This window comes from Scyliorhinus canicula, chromosome 7 (genome assembly GCF_902713615.1).
Source record: "Scyliorhinus canicula chromosome 7, sScyCan1.1, whole genome shotgun sequence".
NCBI lineage: Eukaryota > Metazoa > Chordata > Chondrichthyes > Carcharhiniformes > Scyliorhinidae > Scyliorhinus > Scyliorhinus canicula.
Window position 1 is genome coordinate 44,537,774 of NC_052152.1, and position 24,429 is coordinate 44,562,202.

The 24,429-nt window shown below is 46.4% G+C and overlaps 1 protein-coding gene across 3 annotated transcripts in view; it reads right to left on the bottom strand.

Annotated features, from left to right (window-relative positions):
- cd247 (CD247 molecule) overlaps window positions 1-24,429 on the bottom strand; it is a 166,579-nt gene that overhangs the window by 21,411 nt on the left and 120,739 nt on the right. For all 3 annotated transcript variants that reach the window (XM_038801902.1, XM_038801903.1, XM_038801904.1), the window contains exons 2-3: window positions 5,155-5,258; window positions 2,193-2,261 (exon numbers count right to left, since the gene is read on the bottom strand). In XM_038801902.1, coding sequence (XP_038657830.1) covers window positions 2,193-2,261; window positions 5,155-5,258 — 173 coding nt within the window. The remainder of the gene's footprint in view (window positions 1-2,192; window positions 2,262-5,154; window positions 5,259-24,429) is intronic.

A 24,429-nucleotide genomic window follows, 5' to 3' on the forward strand; every position in this document is an offset into this window, starting at 1 on the left:
GGGTAGCATGGTGGTTAGCATAAATGCTTCACAGCTCCAGGGTCCCAGGTTCGATTCCCGGCTGGGTCACTGTCTGTGTGGAGTCTGCACGTCCTCCCCCTGTGTGTGTGGATTTCCTCCGGGTGCTCCGGTTTCCTCCCACAGTCCAAAGATGTGCGGGTTAGGTGGATTGGCCATGCTAAATTGCCCGTAGTGTCCTAATAAAAGTAAGGTTAAGTGGGGGGGGTTGTTGGGTTACGGGTATAGGGTGGATACGTGGGTTGAGTAGGGTGATCATGGCTCGGCACAACATTGAGGGCCGAAGGGCCTGTTCTGTGCTGTACTGTTCTATGTTCTATGTTCTATATGTCGCAATCTTATGCTAGCCAAAGCACTTCTGCAAAAAAACAGCCAAGTACCGAGCCAATAAGTATAGGATCAATCTATATGAAGAAATGCTGCTGTTAGTGGCACCAGTAATCTTTCTATGACAGTATCAAAAGAGCACTGTCACACCATCACCAAGGTTGCTCCTTTCAAATCTGCAACTGGGGAGGTATTCACTAACAGGGACAAGCAAATGACCCGCTGGTTAGAGCACTACTCTGAGTTATACTTAAATGAGACTGATATCTCTCTGCCTGTGCTTGATGATCTTCTACGTCTACCTGTCACGCATGAGCTTGATGCAGAATCCTCAATACTTGAGCTCCACAAGGCAATTGACTCCCTAGTAGAAAGGAAAACACCTGAAAAGGATAGAATATCAACTCAGCTGCACAAGTATGCAAAGTTCCACCTGCTGTCATACCTCCACGACCACCTCCTCTGCTGGAGAGAAGGTTCTGTCACACCGGATATGCATGACACAAGCACCATCATGTTATACACCAACATAGGTGCTCCAGGGAATTGCAACAACTACTGGGACATCTCACTCTTCAGCGTTACTTGGAAGATCTTTACAAGGGTCAAGGTAATGAGGTTTTATTGACTAACGAGAAGAATATTCCCAGAGGTAGAATGTGGCTTCGGAGCAGTAGATCCACTGTAGACATGACAGATGATCAGGTGGGAAACGCCAAAACCTATCAAGATTGAAAGCCAAGACTAAAGTGCAGCATAGCCTGATAAGAGAACTTCTGTATTCAAATGATACTGAACTAGTTGTCCAGACAGATGACCAACTCCAAGGTCTCATGAATCGCCTGTCCCATGCTTGTGTGATGTCCTCCTTCATAAAGTCATAGAGGTTTACAGCATGATAACAGGCCCTTTGGCCCAGCTTGTCCATGCCACCCAGTTTTTACCACTAAGCTAATCCCAATTTCCCACATTTGGCCCATGTCCCACTACACCCATCTGGCCCATATAACTGTCTAAATGCTTATTAAGAAACAAATTGTACCCGTCTCTACCACTGCCGCTGGCAGCTTGTTCCAGACACTCACCACCATCTGTGTGAAAAAAGTGCCCCGCTGGACCCTTTTGTATCTCACCTTAAACCTCTGCCCTCTAGCATTAGACTCCCTACTTTTGGGAAAGTTGTTGACTATCTTATCTATGCATCTTATTATTTTATAGACCTCTAAAAGATCACCCCTAAGCCTCCTACGGGAATAAAGTCGCAGTCTATCCAGCCTCTCCTTATAACTCAAACCATCAAGGCCCGGTAGCATCTCAGTAAATCTTTTCTGCACTCTTTCTAGTTTAATAATATCCTTTCTATAATAGGCCAGTTTCACTGTGTTGACAAAACACTTAAGTCATTTGAGAGATTTGTGCAATAACAGGATGGGAACTGGTGAACACGGGGAAACAGTGAAAAACGCAGATCTATTTTGGATTCCTCAAAGCAGATGGAATTGTGTTGGTCCAATTAATTTTCAGCAGTAAATATTACAAACAATACTCTGTATGTACGTTTGCCCCACCTTTATCTAGAGCCATCACCAAAATGGTGAGTAATATTTCCGGTAAAGGTGAATGATTTCTGGGTGACAAGCAACTGAACACTGATGCAGCTCAGTGTAAAAATGCACCTCAATACACTCAGGGTTCAGGCCCTTTATTAGTAGTGGGACACAATACCTTCATGATGTGCATAGCCACAGGGATAACAGCATTCTGATTTGCGTTAGGTCTAATAAATTGTATAACACAGCAACAGTCAAAGAGCTAACCGATTTAAGGAAATGAAAACACATGCTTACTTGATATTGGTCTTCTACCTGCATTTGGTTTGCAGGAACATCTTCATTTTTACCTTTTACTTTGGAGAACTTTGAGAACAAAATGAAAAAGAACATTTTGCAAAAATTAATTGAATTTACTAATCCCATTGCCTGCTGTAAATATGTTGCTAATGTAACTAATGAAAATAACCAGTTGGATCCTCATGCTCCAAGAAATTCTAAGTAAAGTCCAAATTTTGCAATAAGAGCAAAATATTGTTGATACTGGAAAACTGAAATAAATAGAAAATGCAGGAAGTACTCAGCAGGTCTGGCAACATCTGTGGACAGAACCAGAGATAACGTTCTGTGTCTGCATGACTTTAGCTCACTGGGCTAAATCGCTGGCTTTTAAAGCAGACCAAGCAGGCCAGCAGTACGGTTCGATTCCCGTACCAGCCTCCCCGGACAGGTGCTGGAATGTGGCGACTAGGGGCTTTTCACAGTAACTTCATTGAAGCCTACTCGTGACAATAAGTGATTTTCATTTCATTTCATTTCTTCTGAGTTAAAGAGAAATGTGATGGACTATATACTCTTTGAATGGGGGGGGGGGGTTGGAGCAAAATAAAAGGTCGGGGGAGTTGGGAGAGATTGACAAAGGTGTCATGGGCAGAAGATAAAAGGAGTGGTAATGGTGGCATATGGGCGATACGGTAGCACAGTGGTTAGCACTGTTGCTTCACAGCATCAGGGACCCAGGTTCCTGGCTTGGGTCACTGTCTGTGCGTAGTCTGCATGTTCCCCCCGTGTCTGCGTGGGTTTCTCCCACAAGTCCCAAAAGACATGCTTGTTAGGTGAATTGGACATTCTGAATTTCCCCCCAAGTGTACCCGAACAGGCACCGGAGTGTGGCAACTAGTGGTTTTCTTAACTTAATTGTAACTTAACACAATAACTTAATTGCAGTGTTAGTGTAAGCCAACTTGTGACACTAATAAAGTTTATTATTGTTATAAAGTTAAGATGGCAGAATGTGTTCATAGCAGAACAAAGGTCAGCACTCTGTGAAAGCAAAACGTCAAAACAAGTGACCGCTGTGGGGTGCCAAACATTCCTTTTAGGTGAAGCAGTGGTTCACTTGCACCTTCTTCAGTTTGGTCTGATGTATACTCACCGTCCGGCTCTCATGCCCATACGCCCATCCTTGACCTGCTGCAGTGTTCCAGTGAATCCCAACACAAACTGGAGGAGCAGCATTTCATCTTCCGATTCGGCACTTTACAGCCTACTGGAATCATCATTGAGTTCAAGAACTTCAGAGGGCGAGCTCCCTCCTCCATCTTCACCACCTTTTTTCATCCAATTTTTAGTCCCACCCCCAGACAACCACCCACAAGACTTCCTCTCACTTTTTCTGAAGTTTCGCTTTCACAGACCACAGACCTTTGTTCTTCTCTTAACACATTCTGCTCTCTTACCTTTATGTCACGATGTGCACCTTCTGTAATTTTTAACACTGCTATTAACACAGCCTTTGTCTTGTGCTCATGGCACCTTGTCAATCTCTACCGAGCTCCCACCTTCCCCTGACCTTTTATTTTGCTCCACCTGCTCCACCCCACCTTAAACATCCATCACATTTCTTCCTCTTTTTCGCTCTGAAGGAGTCATATTGACTCTAAACGTTAACTCTGTTTATCACTTCATACATGCTTCCAGAGCTACTCATGCATTTTCTGTTTTAATTCCAGATTTTTCAATTTGTTTTATGTAATGAAAAACCAGTATCCCAACAGGCACAGTCTTCCACACTTCCGCATTACCAACAGTTATCAACAGTTATGCTTATATGGGAAGGTGGGGGTGGGAGAGAATTTGAAAATACATTTAAATTAGGCCACTTTCCTGTTACTTCTTACAACCAGCGTAAGGGGTGGAAAAGAACTGGTCATGTTTACCCTTTCAACCCCAATTCCTATGTGGCCCATGGAGTGCTGATAGGATAAAATAATTGGGAAATTACAATAAACCGTGCACTTTCACAAAATATCTTGCACTAAAAAGGCATTGTGTTCAGGGGGGGGGTGAAATTTGAAAAGTCTCCAAACATCCTGATTGGATTTTGAGTGATGATAAATAAGTTTTTTTCTTTCACGAGTGCTATCTTGGGTCTGTAATACAATGTAAAAAGAAGTATTTTTCTGCTAAAATGAATGTGTTAATTGTTGTTGACTGATGATGAGGTCCCGGGTCTACTTGCTAGCTTGTCAGAGATACTAACCTGCACCAGGAAGGGAACAAAATACTCCCATCGATGAATGGGCAATCATCCCCTTTTTGTTTTGAAACAAATGTACTTTTAATCTGTATGGTTTTTGTTAGTTTAATACTCGGGAAGAGGTGAAGCACTGAAACCTCAGGATAAATACTCTTTGTGCACTAGTAATTGCCACAGCTGCCTTTGGGGGGGAAGAAATCAGCAGGACTAAATCATGCTGCAATAAAGCAGGAAAAATGAAAAATATATCTAATTAAAAAAGAATGCTTTATGTGCTTCGGGCCACATTCACATTGTTTGAAACATCTATACAATAATTGGAGCAATTGAGGGAGTTTACTTTTACATTTTAAATATTCTTTGCTCTGATGTCTTGTTTCAAGTTAGATTACAAAATTCACAAAATCAAAAGAACCAGAGAGCCTCACTACCTGGATAATTTCATTAAGGAATCACCGTGCTCTCCCACTCAATGCTGCAGCACATCAACATCTAGATTGTGACATCCACTGGGAATACTGCACATGAATCATGGGAGCGATGTCGATTGATTTTCTCCCCATACATTTTGAACTAGTACATTGTCTGTCCATTAGAACAAATTCACAATGATGCTGTAGAATGACCTGGAGACATGTGCACTGTTCCTCGTTTCTAACAAATATTTAATTTATGGTTCCTGTAAAACTCAACAATAGCATATAATGGCAAATGACTTACCCTCAGTTTGAGGTAGAGAGCGGTGATTATAATCCCATACACAAAGAGAATTCCATCGAGAATATAACACAATCTAGGGTCACTCAGCTCCATAACTTCCGCATCTGTCGAAATGGCAAACAGTAAGCCCAGTCAGCCATATTTTCAAGTGTTTTTTTTATATTAATTGATATCTGGAAACCTTCTTCACTAAATATCCCCAGTATCCTGTCCATTTTAAGCTTATAACAGATTGAAATACATTTGCGAATGCATTGAATATTTAAAGCTAACTCGAATGTGATGATTGTTCACACAGTATCAGATGATATCACTTGATCATAGTGAAATAGGGGCTGGTTTAGCTCACTCAGCTAAATCGCTGGCTTTTAAAGCAGACCAAGCAGGCCAGCAGCACGGCTCGATTCCCGTACCAGCCTCCCCGGACAGGCGCCGGAATGTGGCGACTAGGGGCTTTTCACAGTAACTTCATTGAAGCCTACTTGTGACAATAAGCGATTTTCATTTCATTTATCATTTCAAATAGGGAACTCTGGTTAAGGCAACGTACACAGCAAGATACAAAGTAGATGGCATTTGGCATTTCCACAAGTAGGTTAAAAACAAGGAGCATTGTTCATGGAGAGATACACTTAAAAGTGCGCTTCGCCATGGGGCAGGCTTGATGGACCAGCTGCCCATCCAATTTGTATACATGTATTTCCATGTCCGTAATATAATCTGCTTCTGCCCTTGCATTATCCTGTCTGCTGCTGAGACCCTCATTCACCCTCATCTGTTCCGAACTTTTCCAGAAGACTCGCCCATATTCTATAAATTTACACTTATCCTAAACAATGTTTTTTTGCAAACATTTTATTGAGGTATTTATGATTTTATAACAATAACAGAAGAAACAGTGTACATACAAATATAAACACAATGCAAAGGCCGTCTTCCTCTCTCACAGGTCCCACCTTTCTTACACACTAATCTAAGCTAAACTGGACCCTAAACCACCCCCCTCTCTGCTGACAGTTAATTTTCCCTAAAGAAGTCGACAAACGGCTGCCACTTCCGGACGAACCCTAACATTGACCCTCTCGTGGCGAACTTGATTTTCTCCAGACAGAAAAAGCTAGCCATGTCCGATAGCCAGGTCTCCGTCTTCGGGGGCTTTGAGACCTTCCAAGCTCTAATAAATCCATCTCCGGGCTACCAGGGACGCAAAGCCCAGAATGTCTGCCTCTTTCTCCTCCTGGATTCCCGGATCTTCCGAAACCTGGAAAATCGCCAGCTCTGGACTCAGTGCCACCCTTGTTTTTAACACCTTGGACATGACATCCGCAAATCCCTGCCAAATTCCCCTAAGCTTCGGGCATGCCCAGAACATATGAACATGGTTCGCTGGTCCTCCCACATACCTTACGCAGCTGTCTTCTACCCCGAAGAACCAGCTCATCCGGTCCACTGTCATGTGAGCCCGGTGAACGACCTTGAATTGTATCAGGCTGAGCCTGGCACATGCTGTGGACGTGTTGACTCTACTCAACGCATCCGCCCAGAGACCATCCTCTATCTCTCCTCCCAGCTCCTCCTCCCATTTGTGTTTCAGCTCCTCGGTCTGCGTCTCCTCTGACCCCATGGGTTATTTACAAATGTCCAAAACCCTCCCTTCTCCCACCCACATTCTGAAAACTACCCTGTCCTGTATCCCCCTTGGTAGTAGGAGCGGGAAGGTTGAGACCTGCCTGTGAAGGAAATCTGCAGGTACCTAAACTCATTCCCTCCCATCAATTCAAAGTTATCCTCCAACTCCCTCAGGCTGGGAAAGCTCCCCTCTATAAACAGATCTCCCATCCTCTCGATCCCTGCTCTTTGCCATCTCCGAAACCCTCCATCCAGCCTCCCCGGGGCAAACCGCTGATTATTGCAGATTGGGGACCAGACCGATGCTTCCTCTGCTCCCATATATTTCCTCCATTGCCCCCAAACTCAGGGCCGCCACCACCATGGGGCTGGTGGAGTACCGTGCCGGCAGGAACGGCACAGGCCAATGCCCCCAAACTGGTGCCCTTACATGATGCTGCCTCTACTCGCTGCCACATCGACCCCCCCCCCCCCCCCCCCCCCCCCCCGCGCCCTCCACCCACTTCCTGGCTATATTTGCTGCCCAATAATAATTACTAAAGTTCGGCAGTGCCAGCCCGCCTTCCTCCCAGCTATGTTCCAGCATCACCTTTTTTACTCGCGGGGTCTTACCCCCCCCCCCCCATACAAAGCCAGAGATCACCTTATTTACCTGTTTAAAAAAGGCCTGTGGGATAAAGATGGAGAAACACTGAAAAACAGACAAGAATCTCGGGAGGGCCGTCATTTTCGCTGTCTGTACCCTACCAGCTAGTGATAGCGGGAGCATGTCCCACCTTCGGAAGTCTTCCTTCATTTGGTCTACTAATCGGGTCAAATTTAACTTATGTAGCCGTTCCCATTCCCGTGCCACCTGGATGCCTAGGTACCAAAAGCTTCCCCCTACCACTCTAAACGGCAGATCCCCCAATCGCCTCTCCTGCCCCCGTGCCTGGATCGCGAACATCTCACTTTTCCCCATGTTCAATTTATAACCCGAAAACCAGCCAAATTCCCCCAGAATCCTCATAATTTCTCCCATCCCCTCCAGTTGGTCAGAAACATATAGGAGCAGGTCATTTGCGTATAACGAGACTCTGTGTTCCATCCCCCCCCCCCCCCCTCCCCCGGAGCAGCCCCTTGAGGCTCTCAGCGCAATTACCAGTGGCTCTATGGCCATTGCAAACAGCAGTGGGGAGAGGGGGCATTCCTGCCTCGTCCCCCGGTGCAGCCTGAAATAGCCCAATGTCAATCTGTTCATCCGTACACTCGCCACAGGCGCCTGATACAGCAGCCTAACCCAGTCGATGAAGCCCCGTCCAAATCCAAACCTCCCCAGCACTTCCCACAGATAGGTCCATTCCACCCGATCAAATGCCTTCTCTGCATCTATTGTGACCACTACCTCTACGTCACTACCCTCTGGGGGCATCATGATCACATTCCGCAACCTTTTTACGTTGGCCGCCAACTGCCTACCCTTAATGAATCCTGTGTGGTCCGCCCCAATCACGTCCGGAACGCAGTCTTCTATCCTTGAGGACAAGAATTTAGCCAATAGTTTGGCATCAATATTTAATAAGGAGATTGGTCTGTTGGACCCGTATAGCTCCAGGTCCTTATCCCGCTTCAAGATCAGTGAGATTGTGGCCTATGACATAATAGGGGGAAGCGCCCCTCTCTCCCTAGCCTCATTGAATGTCCTCATCAGCAGGGACCCCAGCATCCCAGAGAACTTTTTATAAAACTCCACTGGGTACCCGTTTGGTCCTGGGGCTTTACCCTACTGCATGGCCTTCAGCCTTTCTTCCATCCCAATCGGGGCCCCCAGCCCTTCTACCAACCCTTCATCCACCTTCGGGAGCCTCAGCCCCCCTAAGAATTGCCTCATCCCTTCCGGCCCAGCTGGGGGTTCCGACTCATACAGCCTGCTATAAACTCCTTAAGCGCCATATTAACCCCTGCTGAATCTCCGACCAGGTTCCCATCTCTGTCCCTCATTTTCCCAATCTCCCTGGCTGCCTCCCTCTTTCTGAGCTGCTGTGCAAGCATTCTGCTGGCCTTCTCTCCATATTCATATATCGCCCCCCTCACCTTCCTCAGCTGCTCCACCGCCCTCCCTGTGGTTAACAAGCCAAACTCAGCCTGTAGCCTCCGTCGTTCCCTTAAAAGCCCTGCCTCTGGGGTCTCCACATATCTCCTGTCGACCTGAAGTATTTCCCTTTTCAGTCAGTCCATCTCTGTTCTGTCTACCTTCTCCCTGGGGGCCCGTATCAAAATCAGCTCCCCTCTGGCCACTGCCTTCAGCGCTTCCCAGACCATTGCAGAAGAGACTTCCCCCGTGTCATTAACTTCCAGAAAGTTCTGGATACATTTCCTCACCCACCCACACACCTCCTCATTCGCTCACAGTCCGACATCCACTCTCCTTGCCCACCTTTAGGTACCCTCCTTGCCCACCTGTGGGTCCACCCAGTGCGGGGCATGATCCAAGACCGTGATCGCTGAACACTCAGTGTCCACTACCCCATCAGTAAAGCCCTGTTCAAGATGAAAAATTCAATCCGGGAGTACACTTTATGCACGTGTGAGTAAAAGGAGAACTTCTTCACTCTCGGCCGCCCAAACCTCTACCGGTCCACTCCCTCCATCTGCTCCATCAATCCCTTTAGCTCCTTTGCCATTGCTGGCACCCTGCCTGTCCTTGAGCTCGACCAGTCTAGCCTTGGGTCAATGACTGTGTTGAAGTCCCTCCACATGGCCAACATATGCGAGTCCAGGTCCGGGATCTTCCTCAACATCCTCCTTATGAACTCCACATCATCCCAATTTGGCACATACACATTCATGAGTCCCACCGCCAGCCCTTCCAGCTTCCCACTAACCATGATGTAATGGTCTCCCACATCTGCAACTATTCTTCCCACATCGAATGACACTCGTTTATTAATCAGGATCGCGACTCCTCTAGTCTTTGAGTCCAGCCCCGAGTGAAATACCTGTCCAACCCATTCCTTCCTTAATCAAATCTGATCGGTTACCCTAAGATGCGTCTCCTGTAACATTGAAATGAAATGAAAATCGCTTATTGTCACGAGTATCCTTCAATGAAGTTACTGTGAAAAGCCCCTAGTCGCCACATTCCGGCGCCTGTCCGGGGAGGCTGGTACGGGGGGCTGCCACATCCGCCTTCAATCCCCTCAAATGCACGAACATGCGTGCCCTCTTAACCGGGCCATTTAGCCCTCTTAAATTCCATGTGATCATCCTGGTTGGAAGCTTCTCCCCCCCCCTCGCGCTGATCAGCCATCACCTCCTTGGGCCAGTCTCCACCTCATGCCCCGCGTATTCGCAGGCCTGCCCCCAGGCAGCCTCCGTCCCCGACCTCCCTTTTGTCTCTATTCTCTAGGTCCTCTACCTTCTCCTGGAGCCTTTTCTGCTGGTCTCTCAGCATCCCCACCTCCACCTTCACTGCTGTTTGGTGTTCCTCCTGGTCAGCCAGCGCCTTCTCTACTTTCTGGATCACCCGATCTTGAGCATCCAGACAATGTTCCAGCCGAGAACTCGATTCCCTAATCGGGTCCAAGCATTCCTGTTTCTGCTTGACGAAGCCCTCCTGAATAAACTGCATCAACTGCTCTGTCGACTGCTGGGTCGTCGAGCCAGGACTCCGGTCATCCACCATGCTTTCTCCCGCTGCAGCTTCAACCCAGGCCTTCTCTGTTTGCCTATTTCTTCCTTTGCGAGCACTCCTGGTCCACCTCTCCATGCACTGGTGTGGGACTCGTCCTCACAGTTACGTCCACTATCAGTTTTCCAAGTAAAATCCGAGAAAAAATCGGGGAAAAGGTCCAAAGGTCCGACCCGAGCGGGAGCCACCAAATATGCGACCTACTCCTTCATGGCCGCCACTGGAAGTCTATCCTAAACAATTCTATCTGTATCCTATCCTGAAACAGTTTCATTCACTAACAATCCTCTTCTTTCTGACCTACACGAGCCCCCAGTTCGCCAACTCCACAGAAATTAAAAATTCTCATCCTCATGTTTAAATCCATTCATGGCCTTGCTCATCCCTGTGTCCGTAACTCCCGAACTCGCTATTCCTCTGACTCTAGCCTTTCATATATCCTTCCCTACTTCACCTCATCTTTGGCAGTCATGTCTTCAGCCACCTAGGCTCTGTGCTCTGGAATTCACTCTCTGAACCTAACCACCTCTTCTTCTACTCTTTTAACTCATTCCTTAAAACATTCACTAATCAAGGATGTGATCACCTCTCCTAATACTTCCCTTTTTGGCTTGGTGTCCATTTCTCTTATTGCAACACTGCATTCTTTATTGATTTGTTTCTGGAACGTTAGCATCATTGGTGACACCATCATTACCATTCCTAATTGTCCTCAAAGGTGGGGGTGAGCTGCCTTCTTGAACCTCTGCGGTCCACACGGTGTAGGTACATCCACAGTGTTGTTCGGAAGGGAGTTCCAGGATTTTGACCCAGCGAGAGTGAGGGAATGGCAATATGCCAGGGGCTGGTTTAGCTCACTCGGCTAAATCGCTGGCTTTTAAAGCAGGCCAGCAGCACGGTTCGATTGCTGTACCAGCCTCCCCGGACAGGCGCCGGAATGTGGCGACTAGGGGCTTTTCACAGTAACTTCATTGAAGCCTACTCGTGACAATAAGCGATTTTCATTTTTCATTTCATTTCATTTCATTTTCATTTTCATATGCTTCCAAGTCACAGTGGTTTGTAGCTTGAAGGGAAACCTGCAAATGTAGGTGTTCCTGTGTGCCTACTGTCCTTGTCCTAGATTGCAGAGGTCACTGGTTTGGGAGGTGCTGTTGAAGCAATCTCGTGAAACACTTCAGGATGGTTTTCTATGTTAAAGGTCCTTATATTTGTGACATTTATTGGCAAAGCTACTTGGGAAGTATTTGGTGGAGGGGATGATGGTCTTACCCAATAGCTGAATAGCTGGCAAGAGCTCCATGTGACCACTGTATTAAGTGCCACTCGGGCACTGAACTGCCCGAGGGTGGGCTTTCCCTGGAATCAAGAACCTTGGAGGTGGAAGTCCCTCTGCTGAGGGCTGCCAGCATATCAGAGTTTGGCAACTTTATAGAATAGTAGTGCCATCAGGAGGTGATGGCTACTGCTGGTAGGGCACCGACTTAAGGTCTAGTATCCTCGCCCGATACCAGGTCACTGTTGAGTTGCAGGGTAGGGTTCACAAGGGAGGGCATACACGAAGGGTCAACAGCAAGGACAGGGGTGTGGTTCTCGGTAGCTACCTCGTCCCTGAGCCAGGTCCCTCAATTAGGGCAACGTTGTACTTTGTATAAAGTACCTTTGAATGAGGGACCTCCCCGAGGAGGCCTTAAGCAGCCCTGCACACGTTTGCTTGTCATGTCCCCTACATGGCAAGCCCCCCCCCCCCCCCCCCACCTGCTGCGTGGCCCCTACCAGCTGGACCAGTCATATAAATACTGTTGCTACTCTACTGATCCGCCTGCCATTGCTGAAGGCTCATGCTCCTAATCTGGATGTAAATTCTGCTGCAGGTGATTTAGCTCCTTATTTCCCAAAGCCACCCCACCATCTACAAGGCTCGCCAGGAGTGTGATGGAATACTCTCCACTTTCCTGCATAAACATGCAAGCTGTGCCCAGCATACCCTCTAATTCTATCTTTTACTCTCGTTCTATGCTTCTAAAACTTAATTCTAACTCTTTTAAACTCTCTAACAATGTTCTTATTCAATTACTTACAGATTTAGCAACAAAAGGTTGTGAATGTAGCCCAGTCCATCACGCAAACCAGCTTCCCATCTATTGACTCTATCTATAATTCCCGCTGCCTCAGAAAGGCAGCCAGCATAATTAAGGACCCCACGCACCCCGGACATACTCTCTTCCACCTTCTTCCGTCAGGAAAAATATACCAAAGTTTGAGGTCACGTACCAACCGACTCAAGAACAGCTTCTTCCCTACAGCCAAAGACTTTTGAATGGACCTACCTCGTATTAAGTTGATCTTTTCTCTACACCTTGCTATAACTGTAACATTATATTCTGCAGTCTCTCCTTCCTTCCCTATGTACGGTATGCATTGTTTGTACAGCATGCAAGAAACAATACTTTTCACTGTATACTAATACATGTGACAATAATAAATCAAATCAAATCAATGCCACTTGATTGACACATTATCCACTGCTTTAAACAATGACTCTCTCCAACACTGACTCATGGTGGCAATGGTGTGTACCGTCAACAAGATTTGCTAAGACTCCTTTGATAGCACCTTCCAAACACAATCTCTACCACCTAGAAGTATAAGGGCAGGAGGCAAATGGGAACACCACTGTGTGCGTATTTCCTTTTATGTCTGAATCATTCTGGCTTTGAGCTATATCACCATTGCTTCACTGCCACTGGAGTAAAAGTCAGTGTTATATAGCGAGGTGATCGACAAGACAGTGTTGAAACACAAAAGAACTAAGGCAAACTATATACACCAGACAGCAAACCAAATACAAGGGTCCTGTTCACATGACTCCCGAGCTAACTCTAATCAAGCCCCAATGGCCAGAATCGTGCCTAAACTCCAGATAGGCTTACATTCGCCTGCTGTGTCCCCATAGGCTCTAGGTCCGTCACGTGACCTGTAAAGTATCGGCCTTTCAACGGTCCATGCTACCATATTACTCCCCCCTGAAGTTCCCTTTCAGATCCCTGAATTACAGAAACAGATATAATCTCCTTTACGTGCAAAATAGTTACAGTAAAGGTGCTTAAAACAAAGTTCATAAGGTAAGTCTATCAGGTGACTTCCTAACTCTTGCCAAAGGTCTCAACTTGCTTTTCCAGATTAGGAGCATGAGCCTTCAGCAATGGCAGGCAGAGTACAGTTCACAGGAGGTTGTGCTGACAACCACATCAGCTCCCTCCGTGGCTCTTGAAGAATCCTCTTGAGAGGATCTCTCATCTAACGCACCGCTGCGGTAAGTGGTACACAGATAACTGGGTCTGAGTCCACAGGCTCCTTTTCAGGGATGGTGGATTCACTCCCCAGATGATCAGCATGCTTTCTAGCCTCAAGGCCCTTTAGGTATATGACATAGCATACTAGCCCAGTCCTTTTAACAACTCTTCCAGGCAACCATTCCAGTCCTCCACCAATGTTCCACACATTTACTAAATTGTCTAGAACATAGAACAGTACAGCACAGAACAGGCCCTTCGGCCTTCGATGTTGTGCCGAGCAATGATCACCTTACTGAAGCCAACGTATCCGCCCAATACCAGTAACCCCCCCATTAACCTTATTTTTTTAGGACACTAAGGGCAATTTAGCATGGCCAATCCACCTAACCCGCACATCTTTGGACTGTGGGAGGAAACCGGAGCACCCGGAGGAAACCCACGCACACACGGGGAGGATGTGCAGACTCCGCACAGACAGTGACCCAGCCGGGAACTGAACTACAGTCTACTTGGAACGATCAGTCCATCTTGGGTGTATTGTGACGGGTGTGCTGTGAAGCTTGCTTAGCCTCCACCCTCCCCGACAAATTGTGAAACATAATGCCGAGCCAGGTCCTGAGATGCCGAGGTTGTAGGGTTGTGGCCCACAAACAGTAAGTAATATAACTTTTTGTTTCTCTTCCGTCATTATTTCATTGGCAGTGAAAAAGTCTTTTGACATATTAGCTCCAGCTTTCGACCTCCAGATCAAATGGATCAATTTTTACGACAGTGGTGTCACTATCAACTGCAGTCGATCTTTTACTTTAATATTCTGAGAGAGCTTTTTTCACCAACCCCCCACCCCACATCCAAATTTTTGATGATTTCCTTTGACTAGTTTGTTTTATTCTTGTCGCCAATGTTATAATGCGAAATGATCAATGAGGCAGCGTTGCAACAGAAAATAAGTTTATTGAACTAAGGCGAACCTTATACACTGGATAGCACAACTAATATATACACAGGTCTTGTTCCCATGACTCCCGGGCTAACTCTCACTAAGCCACAAAGGTCAAAATCACCCCTAAACCTGATAGGCTTATGTTTGTGCGTTGTGTCCCCATAGGCTCGAGGCTTGTCACGTGGCCAGTGAAATATTGCCCTTAAAGGGGCCACGTTACCACAATATGGAACTTCTGTATTAAAAACACTGTGGTTCTACCTACACTGTAGACTGTAGAGGTTCAAGAAGGCAGCTCACTACCCCTTCCCGAGAGCAATTAGGGATGGGCAATGATTGCTGGAGCTGCTGGAAATGCACACTTCTCACGAACAAATGAAAAGAGATAAAATGGCTGTGACCACATGCCGAGCAGTTGGTGAGGGAACCCCATCTGCCCCACAAACACCGCCTTCCCTTGACGTACCTGGAAATCAGGGTTATCACTTCCAACTCTGCATTTGTTGTTCTGAATTTAAAAAGGTGCTACCCATCTCCCTTTCTTCCTTGTTTTCTCTTTTCTGTTGGCTGGTGACACCAGGAATTTGGAGGAAGTAAATGGGAAGCCCCAAGACGAAGCACAGGGACTAGGAAGAGAAAATTTGAGTCATCAAAGGAGTTTACTGCGATTGGAAACGAATGGTTTTGAACCACTGAAGAAGAGAGAGTGTGTCATCTAAACCTCAAAGGGGGAGGAAATATGTGGTGGATCCCAAATTAAAATGATAATGAAGTGCATGTGGGTGTCTGCTGAGAGGAGCAGCAAGAACCATTGCATATTAGTATTATTCAAATTAAATTTATTTTGGACCATTGATTTGGTTGTTTCCAGCCTGTGCTTTGTAGATGCTTTGTGACCCACCAGAACCAGTCTGCAAGCATTGCGAGCATAGTGTTCACTTTAAATGTCTTCTTCCATGACAATTCTGCTTTCTCTTCCTCCTTTAATGGAAGACAACTCCGAGAGCCATCTTCCTATATCTTACAAAATGAACATTACTCGAGTGTAAACCTCGGTGGTAAGTGCCAACAGACTATTCACAAGACCAAGCTTGCCCACACATAGGAATCCCAATACGAATCACTGGATATCGCCTCCCTAAACCAGGAGTTTGTAGACTAATTGTGGCACCTTTACATTTGCCCCAGCTGAAATTTGTTGCATCAGAAAGTTTTGGCTCAGCAGTTAACTACGTAAATACACTAAACCAGAAAGATATTTCTAAGAGAATGAACAGTACAATGTCCACAAGGAACACACTTAGAGATATAGGTAGATGGTGCAATCATTTGGATTGGTCCTTTGGGCAGAATTCTACATCCTCATCGCACCCAACTTGGAGTCGAGACACGACGGTTGAATCCTGTTCACAAGCTTCACCCAGCGCCTGGGATTCAACGGCTGCGCCTGCGAGACCTCAACCAGGTGCTGTTTAGTATTGGTTCACACAAACGTGAACCAGGCTTGATGGCACCGTGGGGCGGTGGGGGGGGGGGGGGGGGGGGGGGGGGGGTGGAGCAGGCCTCGTAGGCGATTGGGGGCCTCTGGGTGGTCGGGGACAGGGCAGGGTGGCACCATAGAACTCACCCAGGCATCCTGGCACTGCCAGCCTAGCACCTTGCCACGAGCACCCTTCTCTCAGCAGACACCCACATGCACTTCATTATCATTTTAATTTGGGCTCCACCACATATTTCCTCCCCCTTTGAAGTTTAGATGACCCACTCTCTCTTCTTCAGTGGCTCAAAACCATTTGTTTCCAATTGCAGTGAACTCCTTTTATGACTCAAATTTTCTCTTCCTAGTCCCTGTGTTGTCAACCTTTATCGTTGAATCCCGCCCTTTATTTCAGATGGCCTCTTGAGCTTATTGATCCACAGTAACAAAGCAACAGTTCTGAATTTCCATACCCTTCTCCAGATCTTCCACATTAACTTTACGGAAACCCCGCAGAAACCGTACCAACAGACCATTTTAATCTTCTACTATTTCTGTGGGGAAGGAGCCCCATTGATTTCCTGCTGGAGAACTCCTGAGGAAGTTCCAAGCCTCCAAATCTTAAGGCTCAGAAATCACATCATCATTTTGGTCAAAAGATATGAAAGAGCCAAATTGAATGTAATCTGAAAGATTTTCATAAGGCTTATATGAATCAGAGGTTAATCTGTAAGGGTTAATTTTTTGGGACATATTCTAGAAGCTGCTGTTCAGAGAGATTCTAACCTTCATTCTACATAAACCATATTTGAGAATATCATAACCACAACTAGATATTTATTGTTTTCTGTTGGGCTCTATCCTGTTAATCTTTAACGGTAGCACTGTGGTTAACATTGTTTCTTCACAGCGCCAGGGTCCCAGGTTCGATTCCTGGCTTGGTTACTGCCTGTGCTGAGTCTGCACGTTCTCCCTGTGTCTGTGTGGGTTTCCTCCGGGTGCTCCGGTTTCTTCCCACAAGTCCCGAAAGACGTGCTGTTAGGTCATTTGGACATTCTGAATTCCCCGTCCGTCTACCCGAACAGATGCCGGAATGCGACGACTACTGTGAAAAGTCACAGTAACTTCATTGTAAACCTACTTGTAACAATAAAGATTATTAATTATTAAATTAAAAGAAAAAGGATTAATTAGCCTTAAATGTACAAAGTCCTATCTGAATTTGCTGACCATGTAATGTTGCAGGATGCTCGTGTACTGCGAGCTCCTGGCTCCTTGTCTGTCAGAATGTTATTGTTCCAATAGAGCCAATCTGACCTTCAGCCATCTTCAAAGTGGCGACTGAGCATTTGTAATAAATCTTATGCAATGGGTGACGTTCCAAAACTGTAATGTGTTGGAATCATATTGAGCTTCTTTCCTGCATTTTATATCACTGAAATTTCTCAATTAAATAAGCTCTGAATCACTGTTAGCTATTCACAATTGTATGTAGAACATTGGAAAATATTCATTTTGAACATATATATGGCATAAATATACAAGCATTGCATGATTAAAGGACATATCGAGAGGCTATATGATTGGGGAACATATACTTTTAAAGCAATTCAGGAAACCCGAACAATGGGTTTTTCAGACTCAAGCAACCACATCCTTTTACCAAATAATAGTGTTATATCTCTGCCTCCATGCTGCTAGTCTTTTTAACTTGTGTCTTTGATGTAAACCTGTCCATCAAAGTGGCCGGAAATACAAAGTCAGTATGTTTAGCTGACTGTTTCTTTCTTCAACAGACAGATTATGCTACAGATAGCGTCCAACGATATATGCTAGTGTCATACAGCTGAGAATGAGGCCAACTGGCCCATCACACCTCTGCTGTCTCTATGAAAGAGTTATCCAATTAGGCCCAACCAGCTGCCCTTTCCCTGCTTCACCACCCTTTGAGGTAGAATATTTCAGATCACAACAACTTTTATTTTAAATTCTCCGGATCGCCCCCTTTTGCTTCTTTTGACAATTACCTTTGATCTCTGCCCTTTGGTTAGCCACCCTCCTGCCCGTGCAAACAATTTCTCCCAGTGTCCTCTTCAAAACCCCTCATCATTTTGAACATCTATGTTAAATCCCCTTCCAGCCTCCTCTGTTCAATGGGGGACAATCCCAGCTTCTCTAATTTCTCTACATCCCTCAGAAAATTCTAATAAATCTCCTCTGCATCCTCATCCTTTCTAAAATGTGAGGCCCAGAGTTGGAAATAATACTCCAGCAAAGGACTTCAGTGATTTATAAGGACTTATAATGCAACTTTCTTGCATTTCTACTCCATGCCTCCTCTATTGGAAAACTCGAGGATTTCATACGTTTTTTAAAAAATGCTTCTCAGCTTATCCTGCTGGTTTCAAAGACTTGTGTAGATAACTTGAGTCCCAGGTTTCTGTTTTTAAATTGTATATTTAGTTTATCTTGCCTCTTAATACCAAAAACATAATTTCACTCTTCTCTGTATTAAATTTCATCTGCCATATGTCTACCTATTCCTCCAGTCTGTCAGGCACAAATTTCCCTTAAAAGATTCATATTGGCCGGCATTTATTACTTTCCAAGTGGTAATCAATGTTATCCATAAGGTTGGCGTTGCCAAACTTGCTTCATTATTATTGGGTGGCAAATGTGGACAAGGTACGGCGGTGGTGGGAAGGAGAAGGGGTAGAGTGGGTTAGGATGGAGGAGGAATCTTGTAAGGGGTCTAGTTTGAGGGCTGTGGTGATGGCAGCTTTGCCAATGGCTCCGAGAAGGCATTCAGGGAACCCAGCGGTGCAGTCCACAGTGAAGATATGGAATCAGCTGAGGAGGCATTTTAGGGTGGAAGGGATGTCGGTGCTAATGCCGCTGTGCGAGAATCATGGGTTTGAGCCGCGGGGTATGGATAGTGTATACAGGAGATGGAGGGAAGTGGGGCTGGTCAAGGTGAGGGATTTGTATCTGGAGGAAGGGTTCGCCAGTCTGGAGGAGTTAAGGGAGAGGGTAGAGCTGCTGAGGGGTAATGAGTTAAGGTATCTACAGGTTAGGGACTTTGCACAAAAGGTCTGGAAGGGGTTCCCTGGATTGCCGTGATACTGCCGACTGCTGCTTCCGGATGTGGAAGGGGAGGGAAGAATTGGGGATATATATGAGTGGCTGGGGGAGCAGGGAGGCGAGCAGGTGATGAAGATCAAGGAGAAATGGGAAGCGGAGTTGGGAATGGAGATCAATTGGGGAATATGGAGTGAGGCACTGCGAAGGGTAAACAGGATCTCCTCTTGTGCAAGGATGAGCCTGATACGTTTTAAGGTGGCGTACAGGGTGTATATAACTCGGGCAAGAATGAGTGGGTTCTTTCAGGGGGTAGCAGATGAGTGTGAGAAGTGTGGGCAGGGGCCAGCGAATCAAGCGCACATGTTTTGGGGTTGTGAAAAATTGGGAAGATTATGGGCGGGTGTGTTTGCGGTCTTCGCCAAAGTAGTGGAGGAGGGAGTGGACCAGGACCCTTTGGTGGCGATATTTGGGGTTTCAGAGAAGCTGGAGCTCATGGAAAGGAGGGAGGCCGATGTCATGGCCTTTGCCTCTCTGATTGCACGGTGACGAATTTTGCTGACGTGGCGGTCGGCATCGCAACCGGGGGTAGCTGCTTGGTGGGGTGACCTGTACGACTTCCTGTGGTTAGAGAAGATAAAGTATGAGTTAAGGGGCTCAGCAGGGGAGTTTGAGAAAAGGTGGGGGATATTTGTGACCGTGTTTGAGGAGCAGTTCATCGCAGGGGAGCACGGGGGGTGGGTTATGGGGAGGGGGGGGTGAAAAAGGAGAAAAATCTGTACAAATTGTATAGTTGATTGTTGGGAAGAATGTATCCCGGGGTGTTTATTTGCTGTAACCTACTTTGATACAAGTTTAAATAAAATGCATTTAAAAATGTTATCCATAAGACAGAATTAGGCCATTCGGCCCATTGAGTCTGCTCCGCCATTCAATCATGGCTGATATTTTTCTTATCCCCATTCTCCTGCCTTCTCCCCATAACCCCTGATCCCCTTATTAATCAAGAACCTTTCTTTCTCTGCCTTAAAGACACTCAGTGATTTGGCCTCCACAGCCTTCTGCGGCAAAGACTTCCACAAATTCACCATCCTCTGGCTGAAGAAATTTCTCCTCATCTCTGTTTTTAAAGATCGTTCCTTTAGTCTGAGATTGTGTCCTCTGGTCTAGTTTTTCCTACAAGTGGAAACATCCTCTCCATGTCCACTCTATGCAGGCCCCGCAGTATCCTGTAAGTTTCAACCCCGAACAGGCACCGGAATGTGGCGACTAGGGGCTTTTCACAGTGACTTCATTGAAGCCCACTTGTGGTAATAAGCGCTTTTCATTTCAAGATCCCCGCTCATCCTTATAAACTTCAATGAGTACAGACCCAGAGTCCTCAACCGTTCCTCATATGACAAGCTCTTCAATCCAGGGCTCATTCTTGTGAATCATAGAATTTACAGTGCAGAAGGAGGCCATTGGGCCCATCGAGTCTGCACCGGCTCTTGGAAAGAGCACCCTACCCAAGCCCACACTTCCACCCTATCCCCATAACCCAGTAACCCCACCCAACACTGAGGGCAATTTTGGACACTAAGGGCAATTTAGCATGGCCAATCCACTTAACCTGCACATCTTTGGACTGTTGGAGGAAACCGGAGCACCCGGAGGAAACCCACGCACACACAGGGAGAACGTGCAGACTCAGCACAGACAGTGACCCAAGCTGGGAATCGAACTTGGGACCCTGGAGCTGTGAAGCAATTGTGCTAACCACTATGCTACTGTGCTGCCCTTGTGGACCTCCTCTGGATCCTTTCCAAGGCCAGCACATCCTTCCTTAGATACGAGGCCCAAAACTGTTCACAATACTCCAAATGGGGTCTGATTAGAGCCATATTCAGCCTCAGAAGTACATCGCTACTCTTGTATGCTAGCCCTCTTGACATGAATGCTAACATTGCATTTGCCTTCCTAATTGCCGATTGAACCTGCTATTCTACTGTCCTTGAACATTTCCCCACCACTGATGTTGGGCAGACTAGTTTATAATCATTGGGCGCAATTTGACCACCATGTTGCGCCTGGCAAGGATCTGGACACTCCGGGTAAATAGCAGGAAAGGCCAAAATCGAGATTACGCGAGGCACAAACTATTTTGTGATTCACCCATGATGCTCCCGATGGTAAATTCCTGATCTCACCCAACAATGGTGAGCATATCATTAATCTTCATTTGCATTCATTTCAATCTCATTAGCGAGATTGAAGCTGAATGCAGCGGCCTCTCGGGAATTAACCGACTCCCCAGTGAGAAATCACACGGGCGTGGTTTAGTGCTCCTTTTTAAAAACATGAAGCTGGCAAAATAGCAACTTCACAGCGCAAGGCTAGTGCAGATGAAGAATTGACCTTGTTAGTTGTTAGCTCCTAATAATCATAATAATAATCGCTTATTGTCACAAGTAGGCTTCAAAGAAGTTACTGTGAAATGCCCCTAGTCACCACACTCTGGCGCCTGTTAGGGGAAGCCGTTACGGGAATTGAACCTGCGCTACTGGCATTGTTCTGCATTACAAGCCAGCTATTTAGCCCACTGTGCCACAGTAGCACAGTGCGTTAAGGGGGATCATTATATGGTCTGAGGTGATTGTGCAGAGCAAACTTTCCAACACGACTGGCTTGGAGGGTGGACTCAGAGAAGGCGGCACAGTGGTTAGCACTACTGCCTCACAGCGCCAGGGATCTGGGTTCAATTCCGGCCTTGGGTAACTGTCTGTGTGGAGTTTGCACGTTCTCCCGTGTCTGCTTGGGTTTTCTCCGGGTGCTCCAGTTTCCTCTCACAGTCCAAAGATGTGCAGTTAGGTGGAATGGCCATGCTAAATTGCCCTTAGTGTCCCAAGATGTGCAGATTAGGTGGGGTTATTGGGAGTGGGCCTAGGTAGGGCGCTCTTTCAGAAGGTTGGTGGAGACTCAATGGGCCCAATGGCCTTCTTTTGCACTGTAGGGTTTCTATGGTTCTCTATGGGAGATTTGAGGTTCCTGGGTGGAAGCCCTAACTGATTGTCAGTTTCCCTCCTTCTCCAAATCCTTACAGATACCAAAATGGATGGTGGTGTCAGTCCCGCAGAGGCTGCCCTTGTGGTGCTGGTGGCAGACCAGGTGGCCAGGGGCCAGAGAAGGTGGCAGTAGTGACGACACAGGCTGGAGGCAGAACCCCATGTGCAGGGGGCTGTCGCACATCCTGAAGACCCGGCCACCCATCACACCGAGGAGGAACCCAGAGGGGAAGGCCAGCGAAAGCCCAACATGTACAGGCGTTGTTGGTCTTTCAGTGCGATGACGGACAGCATGTGCCACAGGAGACTCCGTCTCAACAAAGAGACAGTGGAAGTGGAGGGAGGTGGGACTGGTGAGGGTGAGGAACTGGAGGATTATGGAAGAGGTTTGAGTTGCTGAGGGGGAGTGAATTTATATATATGCAGGTTAAGGACTTTGTAAGAAAGGAGTGGAGGACGTTTCTCAGCTTGCCTTATTGGAGCAATTACTGCTCCCGGGAGAGGGTAGGATTGGGGGTATTATACAGGTGGGTGGGGGAGTGGGAGTGGGGGTAAATAGGCTGGGGACTGTGGTACAGAGCGAAGCGTAGGGTGAATTCAACCTCCCCTTGTGCAAGGATGAGCAGTGAAGCAGTGTTTGGGACATTATCTAACATTGTGGGGGTGGAGGTCAGGCCAGACCCAATGGTGCCATTATTTTGGATATCGGAAGTGCCGGAGCTGCTGGTGGGGGAGGGGGCTGATGTTGGGGTGCCACAGTAGCACAGAGCCAGGTACCCAGGTTCACTCCCCAGCTTGGGTCTCTGTCTGTGCGGGGCCTGCACGTTCTCCCCATGTCTGCGTGGGTTTCCTCCGGGTACTCCGGTTTCCTCCCACAAGTCGCGAAAGACGTGCTGTTAGGTAATTTGGACATTCTGAATTCCCCGTATGTGTACCTGAACAGATGCCGGATGTGGCGACTACTGTGAAAAGTCACAGTAACTTCATTGTAAGCCTACTTGTAACAATAAAGATTATTAATTATTAAATGAAAAGAAAAAGGATTAATTAGCCTTAAACGTACAAAGTGGCTTCCTGCCATGTGCGAAAGTTGAGAACAAATGTGCCGATTGATTTGACATGAAAGGAAGCATGTATTTAACTTCTAGATTCCTCCAGGGATTCCCCAGCCCTGCCCTCATCAATATGTGTTCGTCTCAAGATCGCTTCATTAATCAGAAAGCCAATGCGGCTTTTCTGATGCTGCTGAATTTCCACACTCAGTGTGGCTTCATAATATTTTTGTGTTCACTCATGAGCTATGAGCTATCACCCACTTACATCAAATTGTTTCCATTTATTGTTTTGTTTGAACCCCCCCATAAGACATAATACGGACATAAAGCAGAAAGGAGAAAAGATTGAGGCTACCGTTATGGAACAAAGGTACAGGCAGCAATTTAACGTAGTTAGTCCAGTTTTCTTGATGTCATCTATGACCTTTCTCCTCAGTTAGGTTAAATGTTTAAACATGGTGCCCACTATAAACCTGTACCCATGCGTCCATTTTAGTCAAATTGTACCTACATCATGAAGTTAAATACAATTTTAACTAATATATACAGACTTGGTAAATCTTTATTAAAGCTTCGATGAGGTAGGTGCAGTGAGAAATCTTTTCAGAATTTCAATTCAAATTAGACATGTTTTCTGATTGTTGTGCCTGTACGACTGTGCAGCAGAGGTGTTTTGTGCCCAGCTGCTGTTACCCACAGACCCACATTATCCACCCCTTTCCAGCACCAACACACATTACAACACTCCAGTATTTACCACCTACTGGAGGCACCGCAGCAACTCGCCATGCAGCCAGTGCCACCAGGTACAAAGGCATCAAAACTAGGGGAATACTGCCACTTCCAAGCTCCCCACAATCCTGACTTATACGTACCACAGTCCCTTCATTGTCATTGAGCCAGTTCTGTAACTATAATAGTATAAGATTCTTTAAAAAAGTCATGTTCACTGTAGGTCATGCTTTCAGTGGTACTGCTTGAAAGAACGTGTACTGGAGTGATCAATGCAGCAAAGCCTGATTGCTTATAATTGGCACTGAAATGGGTTCAGCCAGAGTCACAGTGCCTTTACGTGAGTCA